The 13,832-nt window shown below is 42.2% G+C and overlaps 2 protein-coding genes across 3 annotated transcripts; both read right to left on the reverse strand.

The window, feature by feature from the left end:
* Positions 1-3,071: 3,071 nt before the first annotated feature.
* On the reverse strand, positions 3,072-4,689 carry LOC129596808 (uncharacterized). Its single transcript, XM_055494178.1, has one exon. The coding sequence runs from the start codon at positions 4,621-4,623 to the stop codon at positions 3,319-3,321; it is 1,305 nt and encodes a 434-aa protein (XP_055350153.1). The 5' UTR covers positions 4,624-4,689; the 3' UTR covers positions 3,072-3,318.
* A 4,633-nt stretch (positions 4,690-9,322) lies between these two features.
* LOC129596807 (uncharacterized) lies at positions 9,323-13,427 on the reverse strand. 2 transcript variants are annotated; one of them, XM_055494177.1, is made up of 7 exons: positions 13,292-13,427; positions 12,483-13,025; positions 11,210-11,818; positions 10,740-11,060; positions 10,427-10,606; positions 9,974-10,333; positions 9,323-9,561 (listed from the first exon to the last, which is right to left on the reverse strand). In XM_055494177.1, exons 1-7 carry the CDS (start codon positions 13,314-13,316, stop codon positions 9,485-9,487), a joined length of 2,115 nt encoding a protein of 704 aa, XP_055350152.1. In that variant the 5' UTR covers positions 13,317-13,427; the 3' UTR covers positions 9,323-9,484. The 2 variants fall into 2 exon arrangements, with proteins under 2 accessions (XP_055350152.1, XP_055350151.1); XM_055494176.1 differs by having other exon boundaries at positions 10,427-10,672.
* Positions 13,428-13,832: the final 405 nt, after the last annotated feature.

The raw sequence follows: 13,832 nt of genomic DNA on the forward strand, positions 1-13,832 counted from the left end.
TTTCGTTCTATCCTGGCATTCTATTTTCTGCCCGTATTTTAGGGCAGCGTTTATGTATAGTGTACATATAGCTGTTAACTTACATTATACGAGCTGATATTGTATAAACCACTATACATATCGAACTATGAGCATCTCAAAACCGAGCTTAAGGAAGCAGATTTATGACAATGACCACGAAAGCAGCAACTTTCCTTAGATTTATAACTTTTAAACTCTAAATCATCACGAAACACCCAGATTTACATGAAAGAAATTATTTCTCTTATGTGCTGGCGCTGCACTTGCGCTTTCCCAACCATCCATTTCTTCGTGACCACGCATGCACTTTTCAAGTGCTAAATAATACTTAGTGCGTACAAGTACAATGTAGGACTAAATGGTCGCATAGCCCCATACCCAGCATTCTGTACGCAACCGGTGCAGTGCACTTGTACGAACCGGATATTTTGAACTCAGCCGTACAGTGCACTGCACTGCATTCGTACTGAATGTGGAGATGTTGGGTATGCGACCATTTTGTCCTAAGCTGTACCTGTTTTATCCTGAAACGTAATGCAACCAGAACAACCTTTCACCAACAATTTCTAGAATGGCACTACTAACATTAAGTGAGTTTCTCAAAAATCCAGTAAGCAAAACCGTTTCTAGGTAGCGCAGTATATTATACCTGTTTAGGAAGACCTGCTCTTGTCAAATATATTTACGCGTATTTTTTTGGAGTGGCACCCGATTTCCGGTAGTTCGACTGAAACAGCGACAAGCGTGTCACTGTTTAAGCGTGCAGCTGGTAGTGTTACTAGTATATAAAGAAATGTAGCCATTGTCAAAACTCCCCAGTCCCCATAATAATTTCTAAAAGCAAAAAAGCATTCCAGTGAGACTGTCTTATTAAGCAAACACCTCTAACTCTCATTAAATCCACGCAGTATCAAGTGTTGACCATGAATTACGCTTTAATGCTCGTCGCGGTATTCGGTTGCACGGTAAGTCGATTAATTAAAGTCGTATGGTACTGTTTCGGGGCTCTTTGTATTAACGTTTTGCACTTGGTCAACAACAATACTACATAACCGTTAGCAAAACGATTTCGTCCAGTTATGTCGCGATACACTCGAGTACTTTGGCAAGCCGAGTTCGATGACATTTAGTCATTTATACTCGATCGCAGATGCTGTTTTACGCGTGTGACGCCACGGAAAACGAAAATCGCTATCGAGCCGAAGAACCCCCGCTGGAGCTCTTTCACGCCCGTGCTCTTCGCTCCGTGTGGACCCCCGCGGACAAACCACGCTACAACGGCGGCCACAACATCCGTCCTCCTCGGTCCCTGTTGGCGCTTGCGGACGAATCAGTCGGTCTCCGTTTCCGCCCTCGTCGCCCATGGTAAATTGAAAGATAGTTTTAACTGGAACCAGCGAACATCAAGATTTTGCTGTCTGTCAAATATGTATAAAAAGTGTAAAGACCACCATATTTCTCGTATTCTGATTTTTGACTTCTCCTGCTTTCGTGCAACGGACATATGATTTTGGTACCATGGTGTGATGCCTGTCGGCGGTTAGTTTTTAATAGTGTCTTAATAAGTAAAGAACTTCTTTGGCCCCTAAAGTAAATACAATGGACTAACCTTCCGGGTGCATGACAATAAATTCCACACAGTTCTGTATTATATGGCATAGCCTCTAACCGGTTCGATTTCGGTAACATGCAACCTGAATTTCAAGTTGTTTCCCCTCTCTCATACGCCAATATTTACTAGCTACCTCTACGTTGGCACTGTGATCAACAAAAATGCCATCTACAATAATCAGTCCGAAACTAATACAGCTTCCATTACTGGCTTGGTAACCAGTGTTATTCGGAAAACCTCTACTTTTGAAAATGTCTGCCGCGTCTGCTGCATTTATTTTATTAGCTATGAGCCTATGACCATATTCCTATATTTACTTCCATTGAGGGCGGTAAGGACAGTCATATGTTTTGCAGGATTAAGACTGCTTTGCTTAGTTTTATATTCTGTCGTTACTGCTAGCAAAGTGATTGCATCGCATTCAGAAAGTTTTTTTTGGCATTGGTATTCGCTTAACTATCCCGCTATTTGGCGACACTCTAGAGTGTCGCCAAATAGCGGGATAAGTAGATAATAATGATGTGTCTAATATTACTATTAATGACGTCACATCCGTCTAATCAGGCGGCAGGCGAACACTTTGAACAGTAGCACTCACAGTCAAACAAACCCATTGAGAAATTGCGCGCATGCCGATAATTTCCCGAGTAGTAAATATTGTGGCGATTAGATACGTCCTTGCCGCTCATTAATGTGAGATCATCCCTATGACCCAATACTATCGTGAACGGTGTGTTGAGCTGCATCGTCACTTTCAATAATATAGAGTTCGCTTTAACAAAAATCTCACTCTTGATTTCTATATTAGTTCATTCCTTCATTCAAAATTTCTTTCCGTGGTGTATAGCATTGAAAATCTATATCGGTACGACTTATTTCCGTACAGTTTATACAAGGTAGCGGAAGAGACAATAACTGGACGAAGATTTTGGTACACGGACAAATCGCTGCTGCGGCGCTGACGATTATAATCGCGCACTTCTGATCATGTCCGGCTCGTCTCAAGATTACCAACACTTCTATACCGTGCAGCCGTTGGATTCATCGGAGGGCATCCGTTGCCATCTGCAGATTAAAGAAAGAGACTGCCCACCGAGGTTCTCCTTGAGTTTCCGCCAAGCCTGCTGGGTCATTCACGACTTATGCTGTCTCATACCGTGCTATGTATGCTTCCTTGGCTGTGGCTGGTGTTTAGATTGTCGGGCAAATTGTTCACAATGCTACAAAATACGTTCCGAAGCGTGCTCGTGCACCTGTTGCAATGCTTCTGACGCAAGTCCTGCTGGGCTAACGCGGACCCAGAAGCCGAATGGTGAAGAGGTTACCCCAGACCCAAGATAGAGATAGCATCCCGTTTACTGCAGCTTCTCAAGCGATGCAAAGTTTTTTGGAGTTTTAAACGAGTGCAATGTGCAAGTGAAGCTTCAGAGCATGTCAAATCACTTTTATTCTCAATTTTCTGAGGAATCGATGGGAAACTGTAGTATACTGTATATTTGCTCCCAAGAGTAAATAAAAATTTGCCGGTAGATGTACATTATGTAACGCGCAATTATAATGTGCTTTGTTATTACTATTTGTAAACGAAATATCGAGGTGGTGTTACGGTATTATTTAAGTCCTAGCAATAACAAAACATCCTGAGGATGCAAGAGCCGCCACCAGGCAAACTGCTAAAACATAAGCTACGGAGAACTTCCGACCAGCTTCTTAAACTCGTTATCCGAACTTCCACCTGCCGCTACCGCAGCGCGCGCCTGTTCCTTCATAATCCCGCAACATCGAGTGAACTCGCTCCCATACGGCCCATTGGACCATCCGGTCAACTCCAGCACCCGCTGCCCAATCTGCTGCGTACTAATCACCCTCTCAAACAACATGCTGGTGTTTGGGATCTTCAATGCAACGCCTGAATCCACCAGAAACTGACTGTTCTGGTGTTGGTCCGCCGCCATAGGCCAGGCTACTACTGGAACTCCGCCCCACACACTCTCCATCGTACTATTCCATCCGCAGTGCGACACGAAGATCGCCGTGGCCGGATGCGTTAAGACAAGTTTCTGTGGAGCCCAACGGACAATCAAATGATCCGTGTCGGTTTCCGGGAGATTCAGTGCCTTCAAACAGGTTTCTTCACGTTCTTTCAAAACCCAGAGAAACGGTCGATTCAACGATATCAGCGTCATCCAGATTTCGGTTAATTGTTTCGCTGGGAAGTCAATCAATAGACTGCCAAATGACACATAAACAACGTTGCGATACGCTTGTTTGTCGAGCCACTGCACTACAGTGTCGTCCGAGTCGGTGTCAACAGGAAACAGCGGTCCGACAAATAAAACATCTTTATCTTTCGTAACACGATGACCGGCAAGAAAATTGATAGCCTGTGGTTCCAGTTCACGTATGGAGTTCAGGATAATTGCTTGTGTGTTTTTCATTGCGGCTTGAATGCTCAGATTATTTTGTTTCATCGATTCGGGAATTCCGTGCGCCCCGATATCCGCGTTCCCGTTGCGAGGATGCAGAAACTGTTCATCCGGAATCGTCACCGTGGTTTCGGTAACCGCTAGTTTATTGCACAACGCTGCCGCCGACGCGGTGTGGAAGACACCGGTGGCAATGTTCCGTGCATGACACGCATCCAGAGACGCCGCAATCGGGAAATCCGCAATGACAAAGTCCGCCGCGACCGTGGCGTATAATTTCCGCAACGCTTCGTTTGAGGCATTGGCGATAACACTCAGCTGGCCAGCGCTGACATTTTTGTCGTTTTCCGGTGTTAGTCCGTCTTCCAAGGGAAGGAAGGTGATGGGGTACTCACTTAGTGGCGGCATTAAATTTCGCTCGCGGATGACGGAGAGTTTCACAGCGGATACAACAAACGTTACATCATGAAAATGAACAATTTTCTTGGCCAGTTCTAATGTAGGGATGATGTGCCCGAATGCTGGAAACGCAACCAACACGAAATGTTTTCGTGGATTTGACATTTTTTGGTGGAATGTATGGCAGTAATTCAGATCAATGAGAAATCTGCAGGCATGGCGATGTGATCATTATTGTGAGGCCTTTTTCGGCGGTGCATGTCGAGATAAACGCGCTCATCGCTATTACCTTGAGCGATAAGAGATACTACTTGCTACAGTACGAGCCGGTTCGTTTACAGATATGTACATACGGTATATTTTTATATTTGCACTAAAAACCGGTTTACGGCTAGCGGCGTTCATAAGCCACTTACACTTTGTTAAAAAAAGTGCGCTGGTGTACTGTACAATTGTACATAATTATCTAACAATATGTTTAACGTATGTACTGTACATATCGAGACAGGTGCGGTTACGAACAATCTATAGTTGTTACAGCCTAAATTTTCAATTAGTGACAAGAGTATTGCAGAGTGACGGCTTAAATTGTGAGCATTAAATACTAAAGGGCCTGCGAAACGGTACCACGTTAACGCACAAATTTATCGGCATCTTCTTCCGATACTTAGACACCGTACGTTTATACAGATTAACTGAACTGGACGGTGCTTCTTTAGGTCATCGTATATCGATTTGGTAGCTTGGTGGATGGCTCACATTCATGACAAGTTGTCAACCATTCACTTACTTAAAGAAAACTTTAAAAGGAATTATCGGAGATAATGAATGTTAATTCTGGCGAGCGGCATGATTTGCAAAGATTTTTGATGTAGTTCACGTCGAACGCAATTTTTCGCGTTCAAACTTCCATGCTGTTCTGCTGTACTCACGTATAGATAGTTACAGACAGATAAGTTCTTGATTTCACCAAGTGGTTGATTTGTAAAAATTTCTGGAAGAAATTCCATGTTGCTGTGCTTTAGTGTATTTGCTACTGCCGTATGCTCCTGCATTATGTTATGGCGTAATCTCGTCCGCGGCATATCTTGTCGACAATTATTACGTCGTGTCTCTCATGACTTGTATATAGCCGCTTGTGTTTCGTACATCAATTTTTGGAGGTCTTTATTTACGTTTTCTTTATCGAGGATTAGTAATAATTTGCATTTGCACAATATATTTGCTTTTTATTTGTGACTATCACCATATTGGCGGTTGCCCTGTTCTTTCAGCCCGGCATATTGCCGGGTGCACAAAACGCCTAACTTCATTTGCTTGCATTCTGGCTACCATTCTAGAACGTGGACGGCCATCTCGCACGTCAACATTTGTTATTTCCATTAGGTCATTCCTATATAATACGAGCTTGTGTGCTCCTGATCTATTACATAGATTTTATATTTGTACATAGATATTAGTATTATATATTAAATTATTTTTATATTGTATACATGTTGTAGGCTTACATATTTGTGATATGCATTACAACATAAATTTTATTATTGGTTATTATGATTATAAATATTATTATTATATATATCATCATTAATATTGTTATTATATATATTGTTATTATATATAATATTATCAATATCATTGTCATATTATTATTATATTGCTTGTATCATTATATCACAATCTTCAAGGGATTGGTCATGACGATAAGTTTCGTCATTTTACGGTTTTGCGATCATTAAGTTTCCCGTATAATCCTACTTTCCAAAACTGACCAGTTCTCTTATGGTTGTACAGTATATTTTAACCCTGCTAATTCGTCACTTGTACAGTTTCTGTACTTATTTATTCTATATTCCTACTATTGTGTGTCAATCGACATTTGGCGCTGATGCACATTTCTCTGCTTTATAATCAGTCACCGTGATTTCCGAATTATTTTGAGCGCAGTTTGCGTCGTCTGTAACCGGCATTGCCTTCCTTTCTACAGTTTCCGTATCAGTGCTGCAGCTGCCACGTTGGTCATTGATTGGATATTCTTATGTTCCTGTTTGGGGGTTTGTTTGGGGCGTTGGTGCTTGTTGTTAGATCATTGTGTTTTTCGTTGTTGATTCATTGTATTCATTAAAATACCCGGCAAACCCCGTCGTCGATCGGTTACAGCACACGCGAGCAACAGAATTAAAAGGAATTATCGGAGATAATGAATGTTAATTCTGGCGAGCGGCATGATTTTGTCTCGCCTTTGACATTAATGTGCTGTCGCGGTTGAGATTTATTGCTGGCCATCTGGGTGGTCAGATGGTATTCCTTGAGATTGCTCTGGCTTCATGCTGCCTTTAGCAGCTTTACATCTCAGTGTTCATTTGCAAAGATTTTGATGCACTTTGATTTTGATTGCACTTTTGATTTGCAAAATCATGCAGTTCTTATCTGTTTAATTTTATTTCATTGTGTCTCATTGTGTTTCAATGATTTTGTCGTTTGGTTCCGCTTGATGCCTCATAATCACTTAATGCTTATATCCGTTGGACACATGTGTTTAGTGGAAACCCGCATCATGATTCCTTTGTTGTCGTTTCGGTTCCCTTTGATGGCTTCTTATTCGGGTGTACAATATGCATTGCCTTCTGCTTGCATCTCAGTTCCCTTCATTCCTCAGTGATGACCATACTGTTCAGTTACGTAACTTGCCGCCTGATGACAGTCATAATGTTCTCCTAATCGCTTTATACAGTGATTCATAATTCTAAAATTGACCAGTTCTCTCGTCATTAAACAGTTTTGTTCTTTAATCCTGCTGATCGATCTGGACATTTGTTGGATATCAAGTGCGTTCTCGTCTTGTCGCGAGATATTATTTGCGTCCCATAATTCTGCTTATACAGTCCATCACCATGTATTGAGCCTATTGGCTATTCACGTCGAACGTCGAACTCGAAAAAGAACGAACGTCGAAACGAACGTCGAACGTCGAAAAAGAATAATATTGAATATGAACAGATATATAATAAATAACAGGAATACGAAAACAGGGATAATAAAATACTATTATAGCAACAGTGGAAATGAGGATACAATAAATAACAGCAGTAACAATAAATGACAATGAATAACACATATAAGACTGCAAGAGTAGCCAGAGTGTGAACAAATGAATCCATCAATACTCCAGACTGAAAGAACAGGGCAATCGCCCATGCGGTGGTAGTCACAAATTCACTCCGATTTCGAATTATAGAGACACCGTTTACTGAAACTTCAATGAAGAGAACTTAAATAGGACGCTCTAAAGTAACAACAAGAGCAGGGATGTAAGGATAACAGAAATAAGGATATACAAACAATAAGAACCGGGATGCAACAAACAATAGGAATAGAAATAACAGGGAGAAAGAATAAGAATCGCAATAATTATCACACGGATAACAAATATCAGGGACGACAAATAGAGAAATAAATAACAGGGTAACGAAGATAAAAATAATTCGGATAACAATAGGGATAACAATAACAGGACGAATAAAAATTATAACAACAAACAATAGTAAAACGGGAAGATAATACAGCAATTATAACAATAACGATCATGACCACAGCAAGAGCAACGGTACATAATAATAACAATAGTGTTTTAAATAAAAATAAGAAGGGTAAAATAATAATAACTTTAATATTACCAATAACAACAAATAATGATAAAATAATAATAATAATACATAAATAATATATATATAAATAAGGTAAAATTTTGTACACAAATATCAAATATGTACTGTATTCGCTCGCACATCCTGGACCACAGAGTGTGTGTACGGGAAAAACGCGCATTCAATATACACACTCTAACCGGGCCAAACGCGCGATTCGCGATTTGATAAATTTCTGATGTCTTACAACATCTGGACTGGAGAACTTCTTGAATAATGAAAAAAATTAGAGCTCTAACAATTTTTATCATGTTTAGGCTCGAAAGCAGCCATTAACATACAGCTTTGGCGTAAGCACGAGTTACAAACGGATTTTGTTGTGGTTTTGGGGTGCCCCTGGAGGGAGGGGTACGTTCCGCGTCAACATTCTTGATGGCGATGAACCACCGAACAATGCGAGCTTTCAGCTACAGAACCTTTTTTTCCAGAGTGAATTGCCATTTAAATGAAAAGACTTGATTTAATAAACAAAAATTCACAAGAAGAACTGTTCATCTTGAAACCAAATGAGGAATATTTCGTAGTCGTGCATTTTCGTGCATTTTGATGCACTGCAGTCGCAAATGAAAAGTGCAATTATGATATATACTATAATATAATATAATATATTGTAATCGCGTTCGACGTGAATAGCCAATAGGCCCAATACATGGTGATGGACTGTATAAGCAAAATTATGGGACGCAAATAATATCTCGCGAACAAGACGAAAACGCACTTGATATCCAACAAATGTCCAGATCGATCAGCAAGATTAAAGAACAAAACTGTTTAATGACGAGAGAACTGGTAAAATACCCTGCAACAGAATTAAAAGGAATTATCGGAGATAATGAATGTTAATTCTGGCGAGCGGCATGATTTTGTCTCGCCTTTGACATTAATGTGCTGTCGCGGTTGAGATTTATTGCTGGCCATCTGGGTGGTCAGATGGTATTCCTTGAGATTGCTCTGGTTTCATGCTGCCTTTAGCAGCTTTACATCTCAGTGTTCATTTGCAAAGATTTTTGATGTAGTTCACGTCGAACGCGATTTTCCCACCCACCCTATCCCTTTTTCCTGGGAAGGGCTGTGGAAGGGGTGTTTGCTTGTTATTGGTTCATTGTGTTTTCTTTCATCGTGTTCAATATTCCCCGTCGTCGATCGGTTACAGCACACGCGAGCAACAGAATTAAATGGCGTTTATGAGCACTGACGCCCTTAAAAACGCTTTTCAAAACGTCAGCACAACATCCATAAGATAGACTCTGTGCCACACATTTGTAATAAACTGCAAGCATTCTTAATCATTTTAGTTCTCCAGCTGTTTGATTTTGTCTTCAAGATATGGAATTGTGGGGATCTAGCTTCTGGAGAAGGGGTTGCTCCAGCGCACTGCATTCGATTGCTGCTAGATCTACAATGAAAACAATCAACTGTGTTTTAGCAACAACGATAAGTTCTACCAGGATCGGCTTCGTCAAGGACGGAGGGCGGGGTTGTGATGAGATCTTATGTACTCGTAAGAACCTTCCGGCACTGGGCTTATGAGCCGATGAATCCCATGTTAAATATTCAATTTCCTTAAAGCAACCTTTCTTCTTTTATTGCTTTAATATTGTTCATCTAAAAGCATAGAAATATTTTTTTTCTTTTGAGATATAGCGCGCCCGTATGTGATCAGAACTACAAGAAATAGTTTTTGGTCCCTTAAATTGATTAATCATTAATGTAGGGATACATAAACCGTGTCGTATCCTTCGTTACATGACTTTTTCGGGTCTCCTGCACAAGTCGCTCGTGGTTCTACTATTGCAAAGTTACGTTACCTGAAGAAAATTGCATGCTGTCTTCTGGGTTTACATTCTGGATACCACTGTGTACGGAAATGTCAGTTATTGGCTCTGCTGCGCTCCTAAAAATGTCGAGCTGGGCGGGATCACACAAGCCGACTGCTTGTGGATTAAGAAAGAACTCGAGCCCATTATGCTCCACCTCCAGCATAAGTTTGGGATTGTCCGATGCGGACGTCCACAGCGCCTGCACCGTCAGCGTGGCCCCAATCAAGCTTGCAAGGGCCGGTAACCAGCCGTAAAATTCTTCGGTTTGCACGGCCTGGAATGCAGTTTCCATGAGGATTACCCGAATTTTATCGCCAACCTGGACGAGAGAACCGTCGCCACATAACACTGTAAAAGGGAAGGATTGTTGCTTTTCATCGTTAAAGACGGCTGCTAATAGTCCTTATCTCCTCGGAATGCAGTTTAAAAGGCTGTACTGACCTTTGCCTATTTTCCTTAGTGCTTTCCGATTGACGAAGCTACTTGTCTTGTTTACTCTGACGCAGACATCGCCGTCTTCATTAAAAAATAGGATATCGCACAATTTTCCCGTCGAAACCCCATGACCATTATCCGGTCTAGAGGGCCTCGGTTGTAAAAGATCGGCAGTGTCGACTTTCCCTACGATGAGCGCAACATCTTTGGCCTTAATCACTTGGCCATCGGCATCGCGGCCCTCATAACCATCTGCATTTAAATGCGTTAACGTTACGAACCTTCGAATAATAAAGCCAGTTTCTCATTAGCTGCGTACCTCGGGACATAACAACTAGGGTTTCGGGATGACAGACTAGAAGTTTCCACGCCAGGGATGGTGCGGTGATCATCTTTAATATTGCATCACCGCTAGACGTGAACATCTCAACGGTTCCCCAACAACTACACATCCCTGCTTCGAAGTCCAGATTGTGTTCCACTTGTTTCCTCCGCACTAACGCTGGGTCTTGGCGAATAATAACATGGCTACCCACTACGGGCCGGCCCATGCGCAGTGCATACTTCAGGGTGTAATGCAGCAGAGTCCCGTTGACCATATGGGGTTTTATCCGCATGGCTGTCTTCAGTGCCTCCGGCGCTACATTAAAATATTCTAAATTTGTACCTGCATTTATATATCTGTATAACATTCGTGCATAAATTTTGTATAATTGTCGTAACAAATACGGAGCAAAAAGTCTGCCTTATATTGACATCATACGGAGCGCCGTTCAACGTCAAACATACCATTTGACGGGTCCAACCTGCTTCGCAGCACCGCATGCCGTTCCCCCCGAACAGCATCACACATGGTTTGCGCCAAACGGAGATAACCCGTACTAATGGCAAACCGCATACACCGCCACACATCATCCACCGCATACCGGTCAATGCCACCGACCGCTATCAGACAATCGACCATCTTCTGGTTGCCGAACATGGCCGCCATCCCCAGAGCGTTGACCCCGTGTTCGTCCTTCAGCGTGGGATCACACTCAGGATGAGCCAGAATGGCGTTAATCTTCTTAATCCGATCTTCTTCGTCCACACTGCCACCCGGAAAGGCACACATGGCTAACGCCGTTATCTTGTTGAAACCAGTTGAGGTCATGTTGATATCGATGAACGGAGTGTCCACGAGCATTTGGACAATCGGTATACTACGTCCAAAAATGGCCAGCATCAGCGGTGTTAAGCCGACCACTTTCTGGTTGACGTCAGTGTCTGATTGCTGCAGGATTTCTTGGACGGCGACAGTGGATTCACGTAAAATGGCGCAATGCAGTGGAGGTATATTTTGCTCAGGTTCGACTGGATGGTTAGCGGCGTCAACCGCCGGTTCGTTATCTAAAATTTCTGCAGCCACACAATTTGATTTGCCAAATCGCTTACCAGATCAATACTACAAATAACTTTATCACTTCGATCTAGATTTGAAATAGGCAAAACGAATGATTCTCAGTCGTAAAGCACCATACTGTATACGGCGTACGCGAATATTTACAATATTATGGGTGCGAAACCAAACCCCTGTAAATGCAACCAGTAAAGTAAAATTTGAAGCTGAATTTAGCGGAATATGACCTCTGCTGGTCATAAACGAGCAAAATATTTTCCTACTGAAAATAAATCGCATGACGGCATAGTAATACAGTTCATTCATTCGAAAATTTTGACTGCATATGATGAGATGGCTTTGGATTTGTGCATTCACATGCGATCCATTCAGTTTTAAAATCAGTTTGAAGCTGTATAGCACAGCATATAAAACGCGCATTATAACCTGAAGAAAAATTTCCAAAAGAGTTGTACTACATAATATACGTTACGCATACAGCGCCCTAAAACCCTTGTCGTTTCTAAACGTCGTACGGTGAGTGACCAGGACAGTGATCGTACAGTGAATGACCATCCCTAATGATCGCTGAGGCCGAATTCTTGTGCATATTACACCCGTTCCGAAAGTGAAGTAACTATTAACGTGAAGTAAGTTATTTGTGGTTGCATTTTATAAACGTACCCTTTGCAAGGTCCAGTAGCACTTTCTGAATCCCCTCCGGAACACTGTCCAAAATCGCAGCCACCAGATCCACGTTGTCGCTCTTCACAGCCCACGCACCCATCCTGATTATATCTTCCGGTGTGTACTGCGTAATTCGCTCACCGGGTAACAAACACCCAATAACGGCGAAGTTCTGTGTGAGTAGCGCCATTTCCAGCGCAGTTCGATTCTCGCGATTCCGTAACGCAAACCGGCATCGGGGGTGTGCTGCTATGAGTTCCGCTTTCTGCAGGATGCTGGTTTTGGAACTGAAGAGACTTGAGAGCAGCACGGCGGTCATCAGCGGAGTGTTTTGCAGTATTGTGGTCGGTTTGTTAACTTCCAAACGTGGACACTGTAGTAGCTCACGGAGAACGGCAATATCGACGCAATCCCGCAGTGCAAGCGTCAAGGGTGTTTCACCGTTACATTCCTGGTTGATTACACTAACTTCAGCAGTCGAGCAGAGGTGGCGTACTTGCGACACGTTCGCTTCAGCAACAGCTGCGTGCATAGGTCCAGCTAAATAGTCCATACATACCTCAATACTTCAGTGAATTAACGCTTTAATGGGCTCGTAGGTAATAACCATGCCAGGACCGGCAAAACTCAATAACAATTTCTAATTGCTCACAGTTTAACACAGAATTATTCTAAGTAGCGTGCTACAGGTTTATCGAAGGTGGAATGACTGGAATCTAAGTGAGACAGCTGAAGACGAATATGTCGCACATCCTCGACGCGTAACACAGCACGCGGAACCGGAAATCTGCACAGTGCTAGCTTACCTTCTGTGCTAGCTGACGCTCCCATGTTTCAATACAGACGTAGTACAGATCCCGTTACATGGAGATTGCTGGTACGTACCACTGCGAAACGTTACTAACTTTATGTTATTCGTTAAGGAGACATGATAACTGCTCAGTGTAACTACATATCTCGGATTTAATGGTAGCGGCATACGTATTATCGTGTATTGAATATTAACTGCCAGTGCAGTTTCTTATCTAAACACAGTTTTGGTTTTTACCGATATGATCGCAAGGCTTCCACGCGCTATTGTTCACAATAAATCAGATAGCCGACAAGCTGAAAGTATGTTATCAACACTTCGGTGTTCGTCTGTGTCTTGTGTTCCAAATCTTATCACTATAAGATATTCCTCTTAAAATCCAGCCTCCTAATATTGGGGTGCGTGAATACCTATTCGCCCCCATGGAGGACCAGCAATCTGTGTTTGCTGCATTAATTTTAAGTCATTTTAATTAGTTTATACCTTCCCACGTTAAACCGTAATGCGAGCTCACGCTGTTATGTAGACCGGATATT

This window comes from Paramacrobiotus metropolitanus, unplaced genomic scaffold (genome assembly GCF_019649055.1).
Source record: "Paramacrobiotus metropolitanus isolate TYO unplaced genomic scaffold, Prichtersi_v1.0 Parri_scaffold0000096, whole genome shotgun sequence".
NCBI classification, from domain to species: Eukaryota; Metazoa; Tardigrada; class Eutardigrada; order Parachela; family Macrobiotidae; genus Paramacrobiotus; species Paramacrobiotus metropolitanus.

Bases quoted from the DNA above. Each gene is read 5' to 3' on its own strand.
- LOC129596807 (XM_055494176.1), bottom strand. From the start codon at position 13,316: ATGGGAGCGTCAGCTAGCACAGAAG. The intron at 13,026-13,291 runs GTAAGCTAGCAC...TGGACTATTTAG, and splicing joins AGCGTCAGCTAGCACAGAAG to CTGGACCTATGCACGCAGCT. The intron at 11,819-12,482 runs GTACGTTTATAA...GTGTGGCTGCAG, and splicing joins GCTACTGGACCTTGCAAAGG to AAATTTTAGATAACGAACCG.
- LOC129596808 (XM_055494178.1), bottom strand. From the start codon at position 4,623: ATGTCAAATCCACGAAAACATTTCGTGTTGGTTGCGTTTCCAGCATTC.